This window comes from Gavia stellata, chromosome 5 (assembly GCF_030936135.1).
Source record: "Gavia stellata isolate bGavSte3 chromosome 5, bGavSte3.hap2, whole genome shotgun sequence".
NCBI classification, from domain to species: domain Eukaryota; kingdom Metazoa; phylum Chordata; class Aves; order Gaviiformes; family Gaviidae; genus Gavia; species Gavia stellata.
This window is the reverse complement of record NC_082598.1, coordinates 61,949,248-61,975,262: the sequence shown is the minus strand read 5'-3', so window position 1 is coordinate 61,975,262 and position 26,015 is coordinate 61,949,248. Positions and strand designations below refer to the sequence as shown.

The 26,015-nt window shown below is 44.7% G+C and overlaps 1 protein-coding gene across 13 annotated transcripts in view; it reads left to right on the top strand.

Moving 5' to 3' along the window:
* The first annotated feature begins 10,959 nt into the window (after positions 1-10,959).
* ADGRL3 (adhesion G protein-coupled receptor L3) overlaps positions 10,960-26,015 on the top strand; it is a 275,585-nt gene continuing 260,529 nt past the window's right edge. For all 13 annotated transcript variants that reach the window (XM_059818013.1, XM_059818018.1, XM_059818014.1 and 10 more), the window contains exon 1: positions 10,960-11,165. In XM_059818013.1, coding sequence (XP_059673996.1) covers positions 10,975-11,165 — 191 coding nt within the window. In that variant the 5' untranslated portion in view covers positions 10,960-10,974. The remainder of the gene's footprint in view (positions 11,166-26,015) is intronic.

Below are 26,015 nucleotides of genomic sequence, written 5' to 3'. Positions count from 1 at the left end.
GTCGAAGGCTGGAGTGGAAAATGAGTGGAAACGTGTATCCTGGTGTCCCCTGGTTACTTTAAACTGAAATTGTGGGGTGTGGAGGGTGGGATTCAGAGCATTTATTGCAGATAAAAATGTTGTAAGGCGAATTTCGCCACGTCGCCTGCCCCGGCTGCCCTGGGCGGGCAACGGCAGACCTGGTGGTGCTGCAGGAGAAGCATCACCTCCCTAGTGTGAAGCCCAGGAGCTCTCGGCTCTGTTGCAGAGCTGTTCACCTGACTCTTCTGGGAGCAGTTTGTCTGTTTGGAGCATTTCTGGGAGCCTACAGGTGAGCATTATTTCAGATTTTTTGTGGCTCACCTTGAGATGGGCAGTATTGTGTGCGTACACATATTATATATACATACATACATGTGTATGCAGTGTTTCTGGAGCAATATTTGCACAGGCTGTATTAGGTGGAAAAATAAGCACAGTGTTTGCTGTGAGCAGGCGGGTGCAATAGGAAACTTCATCACTCAGGGTTTTAGTTGTGTTTCCTAGTAAGTGAACCATTTTGTGGAGTTAATTTAATTCATTAGTTTTAATGTTTTGCTATTTTCCACTGAGGAGAAGGGGTATCTGCAGGCAAAAATAATGTCATTTCCTTGAAAATCTGCTTTTACTTGGAATATATTTCCACCTGGAGCAAGCGTGCCTGTTTCAGCTCATTCCCCAAATGTAATTCTCCTATTGTTCTTTATTTTTAAGATCAGCAGGAAGTAAATAAAGTTGGCCACTGTTCAGATGAATGTGAATGCTTCCGCAAAGCTCTTTTTAAATACTGGTGTATTTGAGGTGCAATCCTTGATCTTTGGTGGTTGGAGGGGAGATATGTCGCAGACTTTGGGGAGAGTCACAGTGCGGAGGGCTGCAAAGAATGGCTTGCCACAGCCTGCTTGCAATTCTTGTATCAGCAAGAAGGATCTTAGCTCTCATGCCTCTGAGATGGAGCTCAGAGGCGTCACGCTATGGAGATCCTCATCCAGCAGCTGAGGACTGGGTTGTCTTTGTAGATTACTCACAGATCTTGCTGATAAGCACCTGCTGCTTTCTAAAAATCAGTGACCTTTAGGGTCTGTTGAGTAGGGGACCCCAAATTTCATCTTGCCATGTAGAAAACTACACTTTCCATTTTGCCTGTTGTATAAATGCATGATATATATGTAAGTCTGTGTGTATATAAAAGAAATCTATATAATGGACTGCAGTTCTGGGAGAAGGCAGGATCTTAAAGCAGTCTCAGGCTTCTTTATAAAACTTTCACAGAGTTATGGCTAGTGGAGAGAACAAATTCTCTGTTGTTATTTATGGCAGAGACTCAAAGGAGCTGTGATGTCTAAAACACCAAGAAAAATCACAGTTATTTATTTAATGATCTACGGTTTAGCCATATTACTTCCTGAAGATGGCTAGTCTTCAAGGTCTGGGCAATTTCTTGTAAAATTAACTCTAAAGGAGTTATTCTTGGCCTTGGGTGATTTAAAGCAATTGGTTTAAATGGTAAATATTTGGGGCCCCGGATTTTTATACAGGTATTTGAATGACAGGCTCTAACACTTGGGGAGAAGTTCTTCTCTTTTGCCTGCCTGTCTTTTTCTCTGGACGGTTCTTCAGATTTCACACAGTTCTCCTTTTTGGGCTATACAAACTTAAAAATAGATTTACTGCTCTGGTAAACAAGTCCATAAACAGCACAAAGTAATCCTCACTCTGCTGTTCATCATTTCTTTAATAATGCAGATATTTCTACAAGAGCTTTAATGTTCCCCTTCAGAGGCTATTCAGGGAACTGTAAATCAAAATTAAACTTTAACTTTGAGGAGGTGTTACCTGGTAGGAATCTATTATTTGCAGTCACTCTGCTCTTCAGCAAAGCTCCAAATACATCTAACCTGTCCGATTTGCATCAGCCTTCAAAGGATTCTGAACCTGCTGAGTTCACTGGCTCTCTTCCTGACTTTTGGGGTTGTCTGGGTTTTGGTTTGGTTTTGTTTGTTTTCTTTTCTTCACATACCACCCCCCCCCCCCCCCATTTTTGTCTCCTGTGGTGAGATAGAAGTCAGATCTGGGCTCGGTAGCATGCGGCCATCCTCCACGGCAGACAGTCTCTGACTTTTGAGGATGCATTTGGGTCTCAGTCTCCTCCAGCTTATCCTTGTCCTGCTTCCTCTAGCTCAGGGCTGCCACCTCCCATTTCCCGGTGCTACAAATGGTGGAGAAGAGCATGTCCACGTCCTCAGCACTTGGGCAATATCTATCTGGGGACACCACGAAATGCTGTTGAAGCCCGTTCTGATGACATGACTAAAAAAGCTCTGCTGGTAACAGGAAAATTATTCCAGCTTTGCATTATTTTAGTAAGGGTAAGAATTTAAGCTAGTGTTTTAAATGGAAACAATAATAAAGTGTAATATTAAATGAACTTATGATTTAATATGAAATCTGAAAATGATAAACAGATTCTTTTTCCTTAATGTTCTTAGGCTAAACCCTTGATACTTGTTTATCTAACTGCCTCTATGATTATACCTACTATGGTGGTTTATAAAAGTTGTTATCTGAGATTAAGAAATTAACCTTACTAAGGGCTACAATAAAAAGATAGAGTGGAGTAATTTAAAATGGGGCGAATTTTCTTATTACTCAAATTCTACTTGTGTCACCGCATTAATTTGTGCTGCGTTAAATTTGAGACTTCAAGGTTGCTCAGCGATGTCAATGCTTCCCTCTTTGGGTTTGGGTTTTTTGGGTTTTTTTTGCAAAGTTAAGTGTCTATTGTAACAGCAGTAACTTTGAGTCGGGTAAGTAATAAATGGCATGGTTTTCCTTACTGACGGCCCTGGTGCGATTTGTGCTATGTGGATTTGTAAAAAGGACTGGTCCCTGTGGCACAGAACCTAACGCTTCCTTTATTGAGAACACAAATGTCTCAATGTTACGGACCGGGATCTGAAACTCTGATATTTTCAGCAATGTCACTGTTAGGCTGGAGGGCAAGTTTAGCGTGAGGGTCGGTTACACATCTTATGCACTGCACTGCAGGGCTTTAACTGCAGATGCTTTCCCTATTTGCACACCGTTTTCCTACACTTGAAAGTTAATTCATGTGAAGGAAGCCTGTGAATTTAAAGAGCAGTCGTATCCGAGTATCTTGGTGTGCGTGCCTTTCGTTACAAATGAGATGAGCCACTGCAAAGGAAGAGATACTTGGGAATAGCTCTTTCCCATGATGGGGCCTAAATATTAATGCACTTGCATTCAACCTTTCCCTTGGAGACAGCGTTTCATTTGTCTGTTGTTCTCAACTTGTTGCTTCTGCTTTAATTAAATTCTTTTAAGTGACATTTAGCTCAGGCTGGGACTGTGCTTCTGACCTCTGATTTGAAGGTAGGTTGTCATGTATTTTTGAAAAGCACATTAAACTCAGCCTCCCTTCCTTCCTTCTAAAAATCTTTTGATTCCTTCCTATGACCTTAGCTAACCTTTTCTGAGTTGACTCAACTCCTCCGGCTCAGCAGACGCCTCTCTTCCCCCCCCCCTCCGCCGCGCCCCTCCTGCTGGTTTCGTTCCTTGGCGTACTACTGAGTTGAGCTGCCTGGTGAAAGGGTCCAGCGAGCACCAGAACTGGGTGCAGGTCCGGCAGCTGAACCATGACTGGAGACAGGAGAGGGCTTGGCTGGGGGGGAAGCGGGACCCACTCTCCCTTCAACAAGGGTGAGTTGGCTTACCCCGCACCATTGCCTCTTTAGCAGCGTGGAGGGTGACCCTGGGTGATGCCTTGCCTTGCAGTGTGCTCCGGTGTAATTATTAGCTGCAGGGGTATTCACCTCACTGTAAGTGGGGGATTTGTGAAGATGCGGGCTTGTCAAAAGGAACGTTTGTTGCAATTCTCAGAGTGTTTCCCGTCACTTGCTAATGGGGCAGCAGCCCATGAGTCCCAGAAGACGGGAATGGAGAAGGCGAAAGAGAGCATGGGACTGCTGTTGCACTGCTTTCTCCCACAGGTCTGGTTCAGTTCAATGCCACGTCTCCCTGGGCCAGTCTGCCTCCTGGCCTCTCTCCCTTTACATGTCCTCAGTCGCTTCCTACTGTCAGGCTCCTCCATTCATAGTTACCAGCTGTTTTCTGTGGTCTTGCTCTTTTATCACTTCATCTCCTTTCCTCACAGGGCCTCCCAATGACCCATTTCCCTCGTGAACACCCATCCTTAGGTGCAAATGCATCCACTTCACTGTTCTTTCCTCTTTCTGGTGATCTTCCACCAGTCCTCTTTGCCCATTATCTGTGAATTTCTTTTCTCTTTACCCCTGTAGAAAGTGCTAATCTAATACTCGGAGAGTCTAAGAGAATCTAATACTTTTTACTAAAAGGTTCTCCATACTTTCAGCTAGGGTTTGGGCGAGTGAGGAGAGAGAAGGGTATTTACCAGCTGAGCATGGCAAGGAGATGAGGAATATCAGCGGTACAAAGCGTGCGGAGCAGAAGTGCCCCAGGGTGTAGCTGTCTGGTGCTTAATCCTCTGGCTGCGGTCCCTGGGCTTTCTGGGCATCCAATGGGTGGTGGAAGGGGCCAGTTGTTTCTGCATCACCCGTTTGAGATCTGACCTCTAGGGTGTCTAGAAGCGTGGAAGAGGGAGATCTGCCATGGAAATAAAAGGTGCTTTCCAGGAGGCTGGTGCTTGGGGGCAGAGGCTTGCTTCAGAGATGTGCCGTTTGGGACTTGCCTAGGCTTTTCCTTGTGCTCCTGTTTGCATCCTTGGCTGCACCACCTTGGAAAATGTGCTGTCTAGGTGTGGGTTTGGCAGCCCCGTAGAAAACCCCCTCTATGTTTACTACAGCCTTCTCCTGTGTCTCCTCTTCATCACGGGGGAGGGTGTCAGATACAAACTTGCTGCTGAACATCTATTGTATTTTCACTCACATAACCTAGGAGCAAATCCCTAGCAAGTGTTGCTTGAGTGTTATAATGGAGGTAGATTAAGCAATTTATGGAACCATAAGTCAATTGACCTCAACCTCCACATAAAATGCACAGGGAAGAGCGTGAGGGGTTTTTTTAGCTTTTCTTTGGTTGCCGTGGCTGGGGTGTTGCACAGCATCGTGTTTCCCTTACATCGTTTTTTTGTATACTCCATCCCACCATGTAAGAGGATGCTCTTGCAGTTTGTGAAGTCTGTTCGTAGCTGGCTGTGTGCTGGGTAAGGGACATCACTGCTTCTGGTGAAGGTGCACAAAGGAAAGTTGCAAATTGTTTTTGATATTTTATATAAAATAATAAAGCCCAAATTAGCCTGGGGGGATGTGGGTATTTGATTCACATTTGAAACCCAGGTTGAAGCCAAATTCTTCACCTTCTGAGGATTATATCTAGTTCTCTTCTTCCTTCCCCTTAGCAGATTTTGGAGTTCTTAATGAAGGAGATCAGATAGTTTTCCCATTTTTATAGATGAGACGGCAATCAACTGAGGCACGGAGGGGAGCACCAGGAGTGGAGAGCAGCACTGTCCGGCTCCAGCCTTGCACTGCTGATGGCTCCAGCCGTTTGGCCACACTGGCTGCCTTCAGTCTTCACTTCTTCCCCAGGGGAGGTGGATATGGATGTCGCAAGCGTTTTGTTGCAATGTCTTGGCACCAGCCATCGTCTGTAGGATGCACCTTTAACCCCTCCGCAGGCTGAGAGTAGAAGAAAGGCTTTTCCACCCTGTCCCCCTAGAAAAGATGCAGAGTTCTTCGCTATTTTATTTGTTGTCAGCATATGTAGAGAAAGTGGGGGAGAGAGATTAGTATTTCCATATTTGTATACTAATCACAAGTTTTCAGAGAACTTTGGACCAACCAGGGTTTTTTTTTTAAGCTTGTCAGAATGAGATTGATAGTCGTGAGCAATGAAAATACTGGGGAATGGGAGTATTGTACATTGGAGAAATGTTTGTTGTCACTCTCTTTAACCTGAGTTTTTGTTTGCTACTAATATTGTTGAGATCAGAGGCCAGGCATAATTTGGATTAAGGAAAAGGGAAACAGAGAAGAAGCACTGATCTATGTTGGTGTGCTGCAAATGAATGCACTAATGAGACTTTAGAGGGAAAAGTAGGGCCCTGATTTAGAAAAGCACTTAAGCATGTGCTTCTCTTCAGGGAGTGACGGCGTCACGTGAGGCCGATTGACTCAAGGACCGAAAGGGATTTCGGCTCGTACCCATTCCTAAAGAGGCTTCTGAATAAGGGGAAGGGGGGGATTTTTTTATTATTGCTTTCTGATACTTTTTTTTTCCCCACAGAGTCAAGGTGAACTGTGGGAATATTAAGTACTGCGAAATTACAAACACAGAAGCATTCCTCCAAATTAGTGGGAAACCTCTTCCCACCGCATGTTGCGTTTGCTTTTGGGAACAGTAAGCCAGGTATTTAGCTGGGCAGACCAGATGATGTTCAGAGCTTGTGAAAGTAATTATCTACACATTTCCAGCTTTTGTTTCACCACCCTTAAATAGGCACTGAAATTTCACTCCGAAAATTCTGAGCCAGAACATGATTTTGCTGGGAAAATTGCATATAAAACCTAATTAAAAGCATCATCCCACACTTTTCTTTTAAAAGTACATCTCCTACCATCGTGCCTCTAAATGTAACAGAGCTCAACAAGTCTTGAGCAGCCAAGACGACACGTAATTTAAAGGCTATTTCAGCATTTGATTAAGCACACAGTGATAACTACAAGCCCATGCCCTGCAGGCATGACAAGAGGCAATTATGTTCTGAGGTCAAAAGCGAGGGGGAGAAAAAGCACAAGATTTTGATGACTTACTTAATTTTCCAGCTCCTGAAATTAGCAGAGACAAAGAAGTTCTAAATCGCCCAGATAAAATCCTGTCATTATCTGTTGCCGTTTCACCCTCTGCTCTCGCTTTGTCCTGCAGAAGTTCAGGAGGATGATTTTCCACCAAATGGCTGCACTTAGAAAACTCGAGTTGGCACATGTTTAAATGTTAAAAAGAGTGTTTTTTGAAGTCTTTAAGTTCTGCCGTCTGTATTTAGATGGCTGTCTGCACATAGGATCCTGGAAAAAGACACCTGTTTTCCAAAGTAGTGAGCAGCCACCAGCTCCTCTTGACTTCAAGCCAACGATTAGGTCACTTCTTCAGGAGATTAAATAAGGAGCTCAGTGAGAGACTGCAAAGATTGGGAGCTGCTCACAGGAGAGAGGAGTGTATTAACAAATTAATACAATCGTGCTGTGTATTTCACAGATGGGCTTTGACGTATCTCATTTCATAGCAAAAAGCAAGAAATCTTTGCTCCCACAGGAAAACTAGTAAAAACATTTAAGCAAAATTATCAGACAGGGAGGCAACATCAAGAAATGTGCTTACAAGGAGATAAACAGCCAACCTCTAATCTCCCTTTGGACTAGTTATTGTGGATATCAGGGTAGGAAAAAAAGCCATGCGGAGCAACTGATTTGGTGGAGGATGGCAGGATGGCAAACACACACCATTGCTTTCTCCTATCACATTGTATTACAGTATTCCTACAGCTATTCCTACCATTTGTCTGGGGTGTCACAGTTCTTTTACGCCATATATCCAGGAAATAAATGTTGACTCCATGATAACCACAGCGAGGTGTCTGTGAGTGAAAGCTGCCCTTCTAACAGCGAGCAGGCGAGTGATTATGTGAGAAACCAAAAGCTGAATTCCAGTAAACAGAAAGCCACATCTAGAAATGTTTGCATCTGTCCAGAGGTTCTTTGCTGGGAAGTAGAACATGAGCTGTTCTTTTTGGGGAGGGGGGTTTAGTGTTGGTTTGGGTTTTTTTGGGGATACCGGGGACTGACATTCATGCAATTTTAGTAGATCAATGCCGTAAAGTCTCATGTACAGGAGAGATGCCCAAGACACAAGAAATGTGCTCTCACAGCTGGTACAGAAACATGTTTAACAGCTTTTACTAAGCCTCTGTATTTTCATATTAACTGTGAAATCCTCCACCAGAAGCCTGAAGAACTGCATCATCATTGTTGATAGAGTCGCCGTGAGATTAGGATGCTATCTTTGCCCTCAGATAAACTTCTATTTTAATAAAACCATATTGCTGCTAGCAGTTCCTAATGTCTTATTTCCAGCAAAACACGAGAGTTAAGATCAGCTGCCTATGTGCAGGATTGCTGGTTGACAAATACACAAGGTTTGTACGAGTGATTCCCCAGGCAGTTAATTTCTGCCATTTTAAGTGGGGTTTTCCGCAACCATCGCATGTTTAACGTCTGCTTTCTTGGACAATATAGAATAGTTACTGCAAAAAATGCATAGGAATGAAGTTTCTGAAGCATGTGGGTCGGAGGTTTGCATTTTGTTTTCTATAGTGGGAACTGTAAAGGAGTATTGTCAACTGCCTTTGCCATTTCTGTAGCCTACAATAGCATCCCAGAGAAAAGGGTCCAAATTGCCCAAGAACTGGGCCAAACCATAGCCCCAAACAGCTAATATTGACTGTCAACCTCATTTTGCCATTTTCTTGGCAGTTAATAGGAGTCCTCTAAGCGCATGGCAGGAGGAGGGAGGGCACTTGGCCTCAACGTTCTGCCAAAAGCTGCTAGAAACCTTCTGCCTCCCGTGTTGCCAATCTGCTCGGGTTTAGTACGGAAGAGGCTCGAAAAGAGAGCTCACCACAGCTCTTTTCCAAAATCAGCAGCCTGGCATCAGAAGTTTTCTGGTCAGCACTGGGCCTGTGAACGGTAAAGGTAACGCAGGCAAATCTAACCTACCCCCTCTGCTGCCGTAGAGTCCGGTGTTTCACAGAGCAGGGGCTGCTGCGGGCTTCTGTGGACACGTCCTTTTAAGCGGACTTAATACCTCTTGATGTTGTTTGTAGGGCAGGCTAAAATTGCCGGGCTTTGCCGACTCGGCCTTTCTGACGGACTTATCTCTTTGATCAAACGTTGTCTCTACATCCCATCCTTCCTCCGCTCAACCTGTCATTGATCACTGGCGTAAAGCTAAGGGTAAGAGAGAAGTATATTGCGTCTCAGAGGTTGGCGCTCGTCCTCCTGGCTTCCCTCCTTCTGTAACAGGAGAACTTGGTCGCAGTAAGAATTTACTGCGTTACACAAATGTGTGGTGCAATATGAGCTCAGGGCAAAACTGTTTCTCCGATCTCGGGGAAGGAGGATGTCTTACATGATCCAAACCCTAAAGCTATGCTAATTGTAGAAGCTGTTATTCAAGGATAAATGCACGTCTGTCTTGGGCGTTTGGCAATTAGTCCACAACTCCGGCACAACGGTAAGGATCTGATATTAGAGTATTCCCCGCAGATTTACAGAAATGGGAATGTTTATCCGTCCAATAATACAACTCTAAATAAGACAACTGACAATAATAGAAGGCTTCACGTAAGTTAGAGTAATGTGTTGGATTGCTGCCTGCCAGACAGACAGATCGAGCAGCCTTGATACAGTTAAGGGGTGTACCAAGAAACATCAGCACGCTCTTAATTCCGTGAGCAATCTTGGCGTGCATGTACCATGTGGAAGTTTTATGGGACAAGACAACAGCGCATTGGAAAGGATTTTTGGTTTTGGGGAGGGTATTATGGTGGGTTTATAATGGGGCCAGGGAGGAAAGTGAGTTGTTGAAAGATGCTCGGTGTCAGATGGGCCCGTTAAATCTTCCCTGACTGCTTGCTCGGTGACCATCGCATACAGACAGGCTGAGTTTATATGTTGGGTTTTGTGGTTGGAAAGAGTACAAACTGGAGCCAGGAGGGCACATCATCCCTGCAGCTGGAAACCTTTTTGGTGTGGGTGAGCTTTCATTCTCATGGAATAAGGAAGGGAAGGGGTTGGCTTTTGTTTCAGCTTGTGGCTGTGCGCTCGGCTGGAAAACGAGTGTTCGATTCCCAGCTTCGCCGTGGATTTCCCTTGAGATCTTCTGGAAGCTGCATAACCCTTCTGTGGCTGAGACGAGAATGACAACGCATAGCTACTTCTTATGCATATTTGGGGGATTAATACATTCATGTTTGTCAAGCTGTTGAAAATCTTTGGATCAAAGAGGCTGTAAAGATGGAAAATATTATTGCTTGTTGTCATGTGAGTTTATTTACTAATACTTTAGGGCTTTGTTTTCAAGGCATCTCAAAGCGTGTTTCTTTTTTCTTTTGCAAACTGTAGCCTGGATTTCTTTTAAAACAGGTAAGATTCTGAAGGCCCTTTAAATTAGCTTTACAAGTACGTGCTAGTGTTGAACATCCAGGCAGATCTGACGCAAAGCTGAGACTGAACTTTAATCACCCAATGTCCCATATATTGGCCTTTCCATGGAAAATATCACTGCAGGGCCCAAACTTCGGGATGGTTGCCAGAACCCGAGGCCATCCCCCGGCATGCTGCAGGCTACAGCAAAAGCCATTAGGCTCCTGTTTTCTAAGGACCAAGAAAAGGACCAGGAGCAATGCAGATGTTATTACATCTGCAGCGGGACAGATGCAGTCTTGCTGAGCAGGTGGGATCCTGGCACTTGGATTGCTCGTTGTCAGAAAATTTCCCTGGGTGTTGATCTGGTACAACACAGGACTGTAATTTTATATATCAAAGCCGACTAGCTTTTCACCTGGTAAGCAGTAGTAATAACAATGCCATGGTTGCTATTTACTCTTTCAGTAGGTGGTTTCTAAAGCCCTGTATAAAAGGCATCGTTAGCTTATTTTTGAGATGAGGAAAATCGAGTCGCTGAGTGGAGAAGTGTTCTCTGAGCAGCCGGCAAACCGGGGATCGGACCCCGTTTCTGCAGACCATAACTCAGTGGTACCGAAACTATCTCAGTACGGCATATGGATAAAACCTGCTGCTAAACGTCATTCTGCTTTTAATCCTAGCCTCGGCATGGAAAGTAAATGTTTGCTGTGTTTCTGTGTTAATCCTTGCAGCTTTCAGCCGTGCCCCGGTCCCCATGGCTGTGGTTCGAAGGGAGCTGTCCTGTGAGAGTTACCCCATAGAGCTTCGCTGCCCGGGAACAGATGTTATCATGATCGAAAGTGCCAACTACGGGAGGACTGACGATAAAATCTGTGACTCTGATCCTGCTCAGATGGAGAATATCCGCTGTTATCTGCCAGATGCCTATAAGATTATGACTCAGAGGTATAGCATTTAATATTCTTTGTTTGCTGACTGTTGGGTTTTTAATCCGGTATGTACACACCAGTCTGTGTGTGTGTTTGCATGAGAAAATGCAGGTACTTAGTTTGTATGTATGTGCACAGAATTACAGCTATCATTGCTAAACTGTGGGTTTATCGGAGTTGGGTTAACATCGCGCAGTATAAATAACATTTGCTGTAAGTACTACTAATCAGTCATCTTGATACTCACTGTGTCCCAATTTTACCTCTGAAATACCTACATATCAAGGGTCTTAATGAACAAATAAGTGAAGTCTTTCTCAAATGCACCTTCACTGGTTTTTGTGCTGCTTTCAAACAGGTGGCAAATAATCTCCTTTAAACAATTAATATTTTGTGTTCAGAACAACATTTACATTTTTCAAAATGCAAAGAGAAGTCTCCATCATTCATTGTCTTGCCAGGCTTAGTTTTAGGGAGGATCTGAATTCCCAGTCAAGGACTCTCATTCACATCGGTTTTGCAGAAGACTTGCTAAATTTCTGTGTAACACCTATTGCTGTTAAGTGTGGCTGCTGCATCTGGAAAGGGTTAACTGAGATACATGCCGTGTAGACAAGACTCCTGTATTGCAGAGCCAGGGCCTAACAGTTTATTCCAACCTAGAGTTATCCTGGTTTTGGAAAGCCTTTAACTCTTGCTGGATTTTTCAGGGTATTTCCTGGCACAAGAGGTATTGCGAGAAGGATTTGTAAGTCACAGCTCTTGACATGTAATGGCATTCAGTACATTTCTCCTAATAACTACACATGAATAATTATTCAGTACATTTGGCCATTAATTAAGTAGTAATAGAAATTAGTATTTCAGGGTATTAATAATGGTATTGACATAGGCAAAGCGTTGCTAATTGAAGTCACGACAACAGTGTTTGCGTGGTGACCTAATGGCTAAAGCAGCGCAAGGTTTTAATGGAGTATCTTGCTATTGTTTGCTGTGAGACACTTTGCACTAAAAATGGAGTTGTGTGAGCAACAGAAAAGAGAGCGTGAGTTTCATCTATATTTGACATGCTAACGGCTATTTTTGAGCTCCCTTTAGAATTGCTCCACGTCAAGTATTTAGATCTCAAAATGCTGAGAGGTCTCGTGAAAAAAGTCCTCGTCACTGCATACGGCTCCGATAAGCCCGTTCTTTAAGTTGAACCTCCTTGCGTGGCTGTTTGAAGTCCTGTTTGTAGGATTGTGCAATTTCAAGACAAACAGAAAGGGAAACAACGTGCCATCAGCCAGTCCCTTGGACTCGGCATGATTTTAGTGGAATTACTGTAATTCTCCTGTTCAGGTTGTTAGTGGCTTTAAGCAGAAACCCTTAATCCTCCGCATATTGGCAGAATAAAACCATGTCATCCCCTTTGTGGGCCGTTTCAGAGTACAAAGTATTAATATTTTTATATGTTTGTAGTACTGTCCTCCAGGCGCTAGCTTCTAAGCCAAATGCAGAGCTCTGCAATCTTCTGGTCAGTCCCCACGTGTAGCAAGTCTGCAATAAACATTAGCCGTTGGTCAGGGAGGGCACATAATCATGTTGTGTGCCCACGGCGCTGGGATGAAAACTCCCGTTGATGACTCAGCTCCAGATACCATCGCTGCGGACGCAAATGGCTTGGCGGAGGGTTAGCAGGGTAGCGCGTCTCTGGGACAAAGCATCTCTGTTTTCCCATTTGGGCAGCAAGTGGTGCCGTAGAGGACGGCCACTGAGGGGGGAGTTTCGTGCAAGGGAAAAGCAAATCCATGCTGATCAATAATTGGTATCTGTGGGGCCTTGCCTGATGCTGTTTATCAGTGAGGAGGCTCAGGAAAGGGTGGTGGCTCTTTCCATTTAAGCCGTTTGATCAACTTTCACGAAGAAGTGTGCAATTGTGTTATTAATTGGGTACTATTGAGTTTCTTGGAAATAAATGTAACCTGGTTCTAGTTAAAAGGCAGGTTAAAAAGGGGGAAAATACTCTACTTTGCATTTTTATGTCGGTCTCATTTCTTTTTTTAATCTCCATTAATTCAAAGACTTGAAACAATTTAAAAATAAAACCATTAAATGAAATATGTTCTTAAGATGCAAACCAGTCTGCCACCTCCGAGTACGCCTTATAGCTGAGCCTCTGCAGAAAGTAGTCTAAAAGGAAAATCGTGACAGCCTAGTAGTTGTGGCACTAGCTATGACATTTTCTTCTGAAAGCCTCTCCCTACAAAATGAATCATTTCAGCAGTATTTGGGTGGGTTTGCGGATGAATGCAGGCTTTAAATACAATGAGCTTGTTTTTGCTAACGCCGCGGGATGGGGAAGCAGCTACTGGGAGCTAAAGATCCTCATGGCAGGGTAACCCGTGGGGTAATCAAAGCTGTCTGCGTACGGAAAGAAAAACGATATGCGCAGTGCGTGCTTATTATGCATTGATTAATTATTGCATTCGTAAATACACAGTCCCCTTGTAGGTTTTATAAGTTGTCTAACTGCTGGCAGTTTTTAATCAGCAGCACTGTACAGCCAAGTTGGACACGTTATGGCATGGCTGTGGGGAGGGGAAGAGGGAAAGGTGGAAAGAAACGTCTGTGTGAGACGGAGATGTTATATGTGAGCTGAGGCTGCAAGTGAACAGATTTATGGTAGATATTAGCAATTGCTCCCCCAGCCAACACTCCCCCTCCAAAAAAAAAAAGAAAAAAATTCAGCTAGCATGTTCCTTTATTCTGTATGTTTATTTAAATTAATTTTGCAGACGAGTACGTGGGGTTATTTTGAAAGGGAAAGGCATAAATCTGATGGTGTGTTTGTGGAGCCCCCTGAGCAGAGGGAACACAAGGAGTTCTTGCTGCAAACGTTGCCCTGAAAATCTCTAAAATCTTTGGAGTATTGCTCTAAGTAAAGAACATTTAAACAGCGTGTAGGGAGCTGTTTTATAGGAAATTAAATATCTGTGGCCTATTTTAACTTGCCAGCTCTTCCTTCAAGCATTTGAGCAGCAGCTGCCCATAAAAGCTCAGAAAGAGTGCTTTACGGACTGACGTTTTTCTGATAAAATTAGAGAAAAATGTATTTCTTAACATGTTTGCTTTGGAGAAACGTCTTTTGGAGGGCTGTAACAAACAATTAAATTCTAACCATACCCATTGCAAACTGTGTGCACTGTTCCATGGGAGACTTTGCTACGTCCTCCCTTGAGCAACTGTGCCACAAAATTAACATATCATCCATTCAAACAGCCGGGATTCTCTGCGAACAATAGGGAAAAGCAGCCTCCTATTCCCATAAGAGTTGCCTTTGTTTTTATAGTGTTAACACTGCCGTTTAGTCCGTTTAAAAAACACCCTAAAGAAAAAGAAAAAAAAAAAAAATAGCTTTCAGCGTGCTCTCTTGAATTTCTTGTGGATGCCTTCCACCAAGGAAATGCCCAGCTCAGAAAGACAAAAATCTGTGTCTTACTTTTTGCGTGCTGGTGGTTTCATTACAAGTCAGCGGAGCTGGTCGCCTCGTAAAAGTGCCACGCAAATTTAAGACTGCAATGCGGGCAAGGGAATTAAACGTTTAGTTGCCTCCTCCTTGATTCAGACAAATACTCTAGTGCACGCGTGCTTCTTTAAGGCACGTGCTTAGGCATTTTGTGGCATGAAGACCTGCCTGTGTACTTTCCTGGGTTGAATGGAAGGAAGAAGATGGGTGGATCAGGTTTTGCATGTATGTTTGCAGAACTGTGCGCTGTCGATACCACTTTTGTGCTTAACTTCGTAATTTAAAACAGTCTGCTTTACTGAGCTCCTTATCCTTTCCTCTAGGCTTTAACCTTGAATGTTAAAGCGGGGGGCAAAGTCCAAGTAGCAAAGCTGGTGTGTAGGTACACGTCCACAGAACAATTGCATCTTTTGCCTTAAAGGCAAGATCGAGGCTCTCCTTTTGCTTTCCAGATATCAGGAGTAAAGGGATCCATCAGCCCCAACCATTGCCTGCTCCTCTTGAGCTGGAGGGAGGAAAGGAGGGATGGAATAATACGGCAAAACCAGCGGGTGTAACAGAGGAGCTGGAGGACAAATGTTCGCGGGTCTCAGCAGCTGATCACAAAATCAAAGCAACGTTCCTTCTGCCTTTTCAAAATTTGGAAGGTAGAAAATGTGGAAAGCTCTTGCTGGGGAACTCACTCGTATCTCTCAGCAAGTCAGAGAGCTCGGTTTGTGAAGGGGGCCGCTTGCACAAGTCCTGCCTTTTGCCGTAGTAGAGTGTTGCAGAGCTCGTGTGTGCCGCTGTTGCCACTTCTGCTTTGGGGATGAGGGCTGAGAGCTGCTCAGCTCTCTCCCCTCTTCTCCCCTGAAGGGAGCACTGGATGCATTTTGTGTCCCGCAGGCAAGACACCTCTTGCCCAGAGCTTCCCGCTGCTCCCTGGACGGAGAAACTACGGTTCCTCTGGCGGAGGATGTGTAGCCCACGCAGTGCGGTGGGATGCGTAGCCTCTGCTCCGCTGCGGCCGGTCGCGGGGCTGTCTGCCCCCAGCAACGCAACCTGCTGTGGGTGGGCTCGGGGCCAGTCCCCTCTGCTGGCTCAGCAGACAGAGAATTTCTAGTAGCTCTGCAGGAGGTCCGGCTGGGACTCGATGATGCCCTGCCGGGCTGCAGTTGCTTAGCTGAGCTAGTTTCCTTAGGTTCGAGTCTAACCTGCGTGGTTTGTCCCTTGGTTTCAGTGTTGGCATCACTGATGAAGCCTGCAGGTTAAGACCTAGAGTTAAAAAAAAAAAAAAAAGTGTAGTTAAGAGCGTAAGACTGTTGTCGGCTGCTTGATGTGCTCAGATTTCCATTTAGTATCCTCAGAGGGCCTAATCCCTTTACGTGAGGAGGGGCACTCGCTACTCTCCTGGTAGTCGGAAGGATGGCAGCAGGCGCATTGCACAGGGTGGGTGAGAGGAAAGAAATTGTATGCACCAGCTTGCATTACACCGCAAAGATTTTTCATCTCCTGAAGGGCTGTGTTTTGTTAATGTTTTTGGTTGATGACCTGAAAAATGCAGGAGTCCGAAACGAGTGCCATTATTATTGTAATAATATTGCATCTCATGGTGTGCTGTTATTGATGCTATCAGCACCTGTGATTTTCAAGACATTTATCAAATGCCAGTGATCTGCTCTTGCATTGGGAAATAAAGAGGCAGCGTTGTCTGTGTGTTACAGGTAGGATAATTCACGTTAATCATTTGTAAAATGTAGCTGATGGTTTTGATCGTACCAATTTTGGGATGTTCTCATAGCCTTTTATATCAAGTAGCTTGTCCTGGTGCACGCGGGGAGGAGGCGCAGGATGAGGAGAGCTGCGAACCTGGAGGCTCCGTAACGACAAGGCCATCGGTAGGACTGAACGAGCAGACTTCAGCTGAATTGCACTGCAGTCGTCAGGCTCTACAAAATTAATGGTGTATTTCTCAGAAAACAGCCCCCTGCTTAGACGTTGTCATCACCTCTGACTCAGATACTGAATGCCCCATTTGATAGGAACCCCTCCGCCTTCCCCTGCATCCTGAGTACATTTTGCGAAGACTGCCAAGATAATACTCATTTTTCTAAATCTGTTATCACACAGATGGCATGGAAAGTGCGTTTCTGAAAGACTGAGATGTTGCAATGGGAAGCTAGGCTTTTCTCTTTCTGGGAAGTGTAAGTCTGGCGCTTTGAGATCGCTACATGAAAAGCATGGATATGGAAAAATACTAGTGTTTCAGTTAAACGGTAGTTTCTGTAACCAGTAGAAATGAACAGGGAATACTGAAACTCACGTTCCCTCGATTCTGATTTTAAAGGCTGGAAAACAAGCCTCACCACTTGGTTAAACAACCTATTTTCTCACCGCACGGAAAAATATTTTAAAATGAAGCCAAGTCTACTAATCTCATCTGCACCTTGACCCTGGGACAAGGGCACATGTACTATTACTAAGAGGGGAAAAAAGAAATTATAAACCCCCCAGTAAGAGCTAGTGGAGCAGTGTGCACTGAGCTGTTGAATCTCTCTAAACAAGGTCGCTACTTCCCAGCCTGTACAGTCTTAATTTATCCTACCTCTTTCTTTCCTGAACATGCTGTCAGACCCAAGCAGAGGAGTAAATCCTGAAAGCGGCAGCCCCCTGGAATTGCCCTGGTACCCCAGTAAATCAGGGCTTGTCAGCCCCAGCATCTCAGCTGATTGCAGCTGCCATAGTAACAGATGAGGAGGAGGCAGTAGTTTCTGAAGGTAATTAGGTTCCAAACAGTGGAAGGCTCTGTAGATCAAAAATAATGCTTTAGGCTTCCCCGGGTACCAGTTGGTAGCCGTGGCCAGCTATAAACCACCTCATTTAAAAGAAATAAATAAATAGACGGTCACCTTGTACCGTGGCTGCTGGTTTTTGGTTGCTGTTAGTGTGCCACTCCAGTGCGCTATCGTTTGAGCCGATCCAGGCTTGAGCTGAGAAAGCAATGTGCCAACCCGTGGCCTCCGTGGCCAAAGGGAAAGGCCTCCTTGAAGCGCGCAGGCTGGAGGAAGCTGGAGGAATTCATCGCTGAATCTGTTTTCCGAGACCAGTTCAGTTCACCAGCTATTTCGGTTTGTTTCATTTCATTTTTCCAACCCCCCGCACTGGCCTTAACCAACAAAGAGAAGACACAGGATAATCTCTTGGATAAATGATGTCTAGAAGTGGCCTCAGAAGCGCTGCACACATGATGTGCTGAAAACCATGTGGGGAAAATCCAGGTTTATTACCCCATCCATTACTTTACTGGCGTGAAAGTGGCTGGCTCCAGCCTGGCAGGGGGAAGGGACTGGCCAGCCCTTGGCAGCCTGCCGCGTGTAGCTTTTGCCGGTGGGAGAAGACCTATGTGAAACATGCTCCTGTCATCTGTTTTTTCTGAACGTCTGAGGCTTGTTGAGAACAGCAGCTACTAACTCGTACCCGGGGAGGAAGCGCTGAGCAAAGATGGAGACGTTGCTGGCGGTAGCGTCCACTGGTTGAAACGTGTACTGCATTTATCGCCACGTTGCAGGAGGTGGGTGCAAGCACGTAGAAAGCCTTCCTAGAACCGCAAAGTGGGCAATCAGGGAAGATGCACCTCTAGGCCCTCGGATACTGTTCTCTGCTTTTGCTGAAACAGGTTTTGTCTGGTGGAAAATGTTATCTGAGGTGCCCGAAGAGCAAAGTTTAAAGCCAGGCATCTGCACGCTGCCCCCGGCACCTCCCGCCTGTTGCCTGAATTGCTGAAGCGTTGAAGGTTGAAGATGCTTCTGCTCAGTCTTCCTACATCTTCAGTCCGCCTGAATGTGACAGCCTTGCGAGGCCGTCACAGGGCTTGGTCTTCGGATGCTTGGTCTTTTTGTCACAAAGCTTACATTGATTTAGAGTGTTGCAAGATACCATATAAGGTTTATTCAGGCTAAATGGACTTATACTATCTTAAGATAACAAAGAAATAATTTGGTTTGAGTAGAAAGATACACACGTGCTCCTTCTCTGGTTAGTCTTCTAGCTAGAAATAATGGCTAAAGGGCTGTGAGGTAAGATGACTTTGAAGCAATGCATCTATATCAGTTTCTTTTGCTTTTTTCTTACACAAAAGAGCTCAGTTAGTCTATGCCTGAGGTCAAAACCGGGTTCATACACAGGGGATAGTCTGTTCTCCAGGATATTTCAAAGCTTTCATTCAGCACTTTTTTGACTGCATCGTTTGTGGAGTCTTTACAGCTTGAACTCCATATTCCCTTCCAAGATGTGTAAAACCAGCGCTGGCTTATACCACACCCTGCCTGTGTGCCTGGGATTTCTGTACTGCTCTGCAGGGCTGGAAACACTCCCTGCAGACCTCGCTCACCTTTGCATGCTTGCAGCTTGGCATCCGCAGCATAGCTTTGCGTTTTATGTGATCGCTCTGCCGATACCAAATGCAAACAGGCAAAAGACGGGTGTTAGGCACAAATCATTTGCTCGCCAGTATCAAAAATATGGGCTGACGCAGGCAATGTTCCTGGATCATCAGTTCAACGTGGTCCTTAAATTTAAACCCGAGTTTTGTTAGTGGGATGAACTGAAGTTTATTTCAACCTCTGGAGAAAAGAGGGAATGAACGGCTTTTATCAGAAGCAGTCACCCAAGAAAAGGTTTTGCTGCCATTATGATTCAGGAGAAGGATTTTATGTATCAGTAAGCGGAGTGCGTAAGAGATGCCGGGCCACATCTATGATGTAAAGGAAGGGCAGGATATGGGATTTATGATTAGAGCCATCTTCTATGCATTATGCATAAGATAATACATTGGTATCCGTTATATACAGTAGAAGCCTTAATTCAGCTGGAGTCCTGCTGACATCGTAAACTGGGAGACAGCGAGTAGTTTATGGGCAGTAGTAGAGCCTCTGTACTGAATTATAGCCTCAGCATTCAGTCTGTTACTGAGAGTTGCAGTTCGTAGTAGGCAGTATTTTACAGGCTTTTACCCAGAGTAGGACCGGTGACAAAAAAGGAAAAACTTTATTGCAGAGGCACTGTGAGGAATAGGAGATGGAGTTATGGGCAAGAGAACCATAGAAAACTATAAAACTAATGCAAGGGAAGAAGGGAGGATTTGGAGCTGGCCAGAAGAAAGGATGCCCGAATGGGAACGGGCTTTCCCCGTGCCACCTCTGCTCTGCCCCATGCCCTGCCCTGCCTGCCTCGGGGCAGGACGCGGCATACCTTAGTGGGCAGGGACTGTCTCTGCCACCCCCATGCCTTTTTTTCGTCCTGATCCCTCATAGTTAGAGATGGGCTTTCACCCCAATGCCCAAGATTTTTAATATTCTTTCTAGATTTTCTTTGTTAGCATTGATTGCAATTGCTGAATATTCTTGCTGTCCATATAAATGGCCAAACCCTTTCTGTATCTCATCAAGTCCCTGGTCGTGATGACTTCCAGGAGCTCTTAAGTCCAGCAGGATAATAGCTTATTGTGTGAAAAATGATTGCTTTTTTGTCAGGTTTTAATTTCATTGCCATCCCTCCTCAGACTGTGAAGGCAGAGGCATCCAAGCTACCTTTTCCTTTTCCATTTCCATTCATTAGCTTGTATTTGCATTTGTCACATTGCTTCTAATTTATTTGCTCTCCAAGGGAGAAAGTTATGATCTTTCAAATATTTGTTCTTATTAGTTGTTTTGGGTTTTTAGTATGAGTGTGTGAAGGTTCTCGTTGTTTTTCCCTGAATGCCCTTCAATTCTGCATTGCCACGTTTGGGACAAGACGAGCTGTACGGTACGCAGCGTTCCAGTTCAGGCTGCGTCATCTACCTATATAAAGGCAAGATGTTATTTTTCGATTATTATTTGCACTTTTTTCCCCCGCTGTGAAGCCTACTCAGGTGCTGAAGTTTTTCTTTATTTTAGGCAAAACCAAAAGGAGGGAGAAAAAAATTGTCTGTGATAAATTTGAGTTTGAGGCCATTTCTCTTTGGAAAGCCTGCTTCTTCTCTTCCTTTCCCCAAGTGGCTTTGATTTACACAGAGTGTCCCATTTGACTCAAGAGTATTACAAACCACACAAATATAATTATGTCCTTCCCCAAAATGCCTGTTCTGTTCCTGATAAATTATTAGCTCTCTTGGTCACTTGGAACAGATTGTTCCACTTAAATGATTACAGTGGTGCCCAGCTAGCACTGATGGAGAGTCAAGTTTGGTCCTTGATGCTAATGCTAGCAAATATACAGAGTAAAATATAAAAGCAGCCATTAGGTTGGAAGGAGCAAGGTTCGTTCTGGAAAAAATATAGCGCTTGTTGCAGGTGTCTGGGGTCTGAATCCTGCGTATCAGAGCACTGTGCTCTCATCAGGATGTCGGTGGACTGGAGGTGTGCTCAAGTTGGTACCTCGAGTGATTCCCCCCCCCCCCCCCCCATGGGTAATGGAGAATTGCATGTACAAAGGCAGATGAGTAATCTTCATTGTTGACGTTTGGGGGAGCAGGAGAGAAATCTCTAGGATCCTTCTAAATCTGCCTGTGTCAGAAGTGCTCCTTGGCACCCTTTTGAATTACTGGCAAGGTTGCCGACAGCTGAACACAGGCGTCTAATACCCAAGACACCTTGAAAGAACCCAAACCCCGTAACTATACATACACACAAAGAATATAGGTCACCTTCAATGTGGTGGATTAGACTGAGCTCTGGAAAATCAATTCCAGTTGATTAGTTGCACTTGTAGCTAGATGTAAAGAGTTAAAGCCAGGCACCAAACAACGCAGGCTAATGCCTGTCGTGTCAGGCTGCAATCCAGAAAACATCTCGGTGCTTGTGTAATGCCATGCACATAACAGGAGCTGCCTGAAGCTGGCAAGGAGGTAGAAGCGTTCCAGGAGATCTCCGCAAACTTTGTTTTCGTGGCCTGGATGGCATCCAGGTGGCAAAAGTACCTTGTGGGTCATCTCTCCAAGTCGCTGGAAGTCAAGGGGACCTAAGGGCAACTAAGCCGCCACCTACTTCGCTGCAAACCACGCGAGTGAGCGGGTTGGCAAGCCACGGGTGGATCAGATCCTGCTGTCACCACTTCCCCCATTTCTAATGACTGCAGTCTTCTATACCCAAAGGTGGCTGAAGTGAAACTGAAGTTCTAAACACTTGTCAATTACTTAAAAACCAAAAGTACTCTGTAAAGTGATCATCCCCCTGCACTCAGCACTGGTGAGGCCGCACCTCGAATGCTGTGTTCGATTTTGGGCCTCACTACAAGAAGGACATTGAGGTGCTGGAGCGTGTCCAGAGAAGGGCGACGAAGCTGGTGAGGGGTCTGGAGCACAAGTCTTGTGAGGAACGGTTGAGAGAGTTGGGATTGTTTCACCTGGAGAGGAGGAGGCTGAAGGGAGACCTCATCGCTCTCTACAGCTACCTGAAAGGGGGTTGTGGTGAGGTGGGTGTTGGTCTCTTCTCCCAAGTGACTAGCGACAGGACAAGAGGAAATGGCCTCAAGTTGTGCCAGGGGAGGTTTAGGCTGGATATTAGGAAAAATGTCTTTCCTGAGAGAGTGGTGAAGCACTGGAACAGGCTGCCCAGGGAGGTGGTGGAGTCACCATCCCTGGAGGGATTTAAAAGATGTGTGGATGAGGCACTTAGGGTCATGGTTTAGTGGTGGACTTGGCAGTGTTAGGTTAGCGGTTGGACTTGGTGATCTTAAAGGTCTTTTCCAACCTCTATGATTCTATGAAAGAGTGAAGGGAGAGGAAAAGGATGGAGATTTTCTTCTATGGTGCTTAAAAGGCACCTCCTTTCATCAGCTTACAGATTCAGTGCCAACTTACGCAGCGTCCCTCAAAGGTGTTTTTTGCCAGGAGACTTTGGGTGGGAGTAGAAACCTGTAACTAAAGTATCCTTCAGGAGGACCCATGTATTTGTGCTAGTATTGACAATAGGTGAAGTAAATTCCTTTATGTCTTAACAGCCTTTCTTCGTAGCTTAAATTTTAAGGGTTTAAAACACTTAAAAGTACCCGTTGCAGCCAGGAGCCTGACTCCCACTGAACTGGCCCAAGTCCTGGGTTCCCAATGTCCAGAAATTTCTTCTGGAAATGGTAGTTCACTCTTAAGTGGCTCTAGTGCCTTTTAATATTTTGCTTATGATCTAATTTGGATCTTAAGTATACCAATTTGGAAACATCAAGCTCTGAGTTTTTAAACTCGTACGGTTTAATAAGATTAACTTGCTGCAGTTCTGATACAGTCTTCAGTGAAAGCTTATTCAAATTAAGAATCAGTCAGAGGGGAAGTAGCCTCAAGCATGAAGTAGGAGTGAGGCGGTGCCAAAAATCGGGGCTCCGAGAGGCTCTGTCGTCTCACCCTTCAGTGAGAGCAGAAACCTTTAGCTGCCAAATTAGTGCACTAAGGGGGAAAAAAAAGCATAATTAAGAGATGAAAAACAAATATTCCCTTTTTCAGCTGTCGTCTTGGGAGATGTACACAGATACGCACACATAGAAAAGGATACATAGTTCAAAAACTTTCGGTTTTGACACTCTAGAATATATATTAAAATATGTGGGAACTGGGTACTTTCTTACATGTCTCCTTGAATTATCAAGAATAATTCACAAAGTAGAGCACGGCCACTAAAGTGAATGAATAAATAAGTGAGTTTGAGGAGTATTCCTGCCAAATCTGTGGTTTGGGGCTCTTCTACGTAAAAGAATTAATTCATGTTTTTTAATCATGTTAGTTTCTTCCAGTGTTTCCTTGCATTTCGGCAGCTGAGCATCTCCACCATGAATTTAATTTCCTCAGTGTTGGTATGGGAAATCCTGATTGTGTAACCTCTTTTGACCCAAGGTTACATCTTAATCCCCTTCCTCCCAGGGGGATGCCCTCAAGTTTGGCAAGTACCGTGCGATTGTCAAATGTGTACCATATTGATAACGTATATGGAATCAGGGCCTCTCTGGTTCTGATTTGAATTCTGAGCATGTCGGGCATTTTTTGTTCTTCCATGAAGAAGAAAATTCTTCGCAGAGTTTCCATGCATAATTTCATTCCACTGTTTCAGCAGGAATAAGGCAGCTGTGAAAGAGGAATGTGAAATCAAAAGCCCATCACTTTTTGAATATTGCAAATTTTATTAAGGGTGTAACAGGAAGGCGGAAATCTATAGGACACATAAGGCTTTGGTCACAGTCCAGCGTTGCTCAGATAGAAGAGAAACAAAGCCTCAGTGGCTGCGGTGCTAATTTAAAGGCACGCTTGGCATTGGCAGCAGGAATGGCTGGAGTGCCTAGTCATGAGTTATTTGAGGCCGCACCTCGAATGCTGTGTTCAGTTTTGGGCCCCTCACTACAAGAAGGACATTGAGGTGCTGGAGCGTGTCCAGAGAAGGGCGACGAAGCCGGTGAGGCGTCTGGAGCACAAGTCTGATGAGGAGCGGCTGAGGGAACTGGGGTTGTTCAGTCTGGAGAAGAGGAGGCTGAGGGGAGACCTCATTGCTCTCTACAATTGCCTGAAAGGGGGTTGTGGTGAGGTGGGTGTTGGTCTCTTCTCCCAAGTGACTAGCGACAGGACAAGAGGAAATGCCCTCAAGTTGTGCCAGGAGAGGTTCAGGCTGGATATTAGGAAAAATTTCTTTCCTGAGAGTGGTGAAGCACTGGAACAGGCTGCCCAGGGAGGTGGTGGAGTCACCCTCCCTGGAGGTGTTCAAGGAACGTGTGGCCGTGGCACTGCAGGACCTGGTTTAGTGGGCATGGTGGTGTTGGGTTGATGGTTGGACTTGATGATCTTACAGGTCTTTTCCAGTCTTAATGCTCCTGTGATTCTGTGAGTATGAGGCCCTGGGGTAAACGTTGGGTAATTTTGAAATCCCTGTGCTGCGACTGGAGCCGTCATCAGCCGTTAGTTACGCAGACCTGGTCCAGGGGACATCTTAACTAGAACGAAATGGTACAAAAATGGCTTGACCATGCAGGAAAATAAAAGATTTTGAGAGACTGAGATTTGCGAGGGTATGTCCTTTGTAACTGTGATGAAAGTGTGCCTGCCCTGTCCTCCACAGCATTTTAAAAATATACTGAAAAGCAAGATCGTCTTCTGCTGAAGTTGGTTGCCATACGATGTAGCCTGAGTGTCTCTGTGTGGATAAAGCTATTGCAGTAATGGTTAATTTGCTTGCAGAGCGAAGAGTAGCCGGTAAATTTTCTTTCTGTAGGTTGGCAGAAGTGTACAAATTCTAGTTTGGTTACGTTAAGTATTTCTTCTATGCTTTTTTCCTCTTCCAGATGGCTATTGCCAAAATAGACCGTATACAGTATGATGTTTTAAATACATGCATTTCTTTAATGTGCAACATTTGGCATGTTTGTATATACATCTAGGTTGACTGCATATATGGAGAGAGGGATGTACATATGAGAAAGTACAGCAACATGTGCTCAGAAAAATAGCAAATGACAGCCTTTTTTAAAGAGGAAGCTTCACGATTCTTGCTTTTCACGTACACAAAGAGTAGAAATGATTTAAAATCAAGTGGGAAAGCAGAAGCAACTCACGATCTCTTCAGTGAATTAAAACTAGTATCAACATCCAGAAGACCCCAAAGGTGTTGCAGCATATTAGCAAATCCAGATTGTTTTATGATATATATATATTTGTTGGTAATTTGTTTATCTTTGAAACCACAAAGCAAGCAAGAAAGTTGCACTCCCCTGGATGTCTGTTAAGCCTGTGATGCTCCACCACCCATAATGCTGAAAAATTGCCGTCTTAATATCCCACCCAGGTGTCGTGACTTTCAGCTTGGCACCTCCAAACTTTTATGACTCCTAATCAATGAACTGACACTGTGACCAAACGTCCCACTTTTGCCCATGGTGCATAAGACCGTGACAGGCAAATGGGGTCCAAGGGAGCTAGCTCCATAATATGCCCAAGAATTTAGCCTTTGACTTCCAACTGCTAAGATTTTTCCATCTTATCCACGCTTTTCACTTTAATATCATCTTATTATCATCTCATTATTAGGCAGTGGAGAAAGGTGTAACTCTTGCTTTAATACTTTCTACTTTCTCCTGGCTTTACATCTGCTGGATTTTTTTCTTTCTTCCTAGGAGCTTCTCAGTGGCCTTTTGCTTCCAGGCAATCACTGGGTTTTTGCTGTAACTGTGAAACCTATGCTGTTGTTGCGTAGTTCTAAGTAATCCTATCTTTTTTTACGTGGTTGCAGGGACTTTTATGACTATGTGGAAGTCTCGGTCTGCTGCTCTAGATGAGCAGCACTTTGCCGACGTCAGTCGGAGCGCCCTGGTTTGCAAGCGCTGAGGATCTGCCGTGTTCAGCACAACCTTTGTGTGGCTGCACCAGCAGAT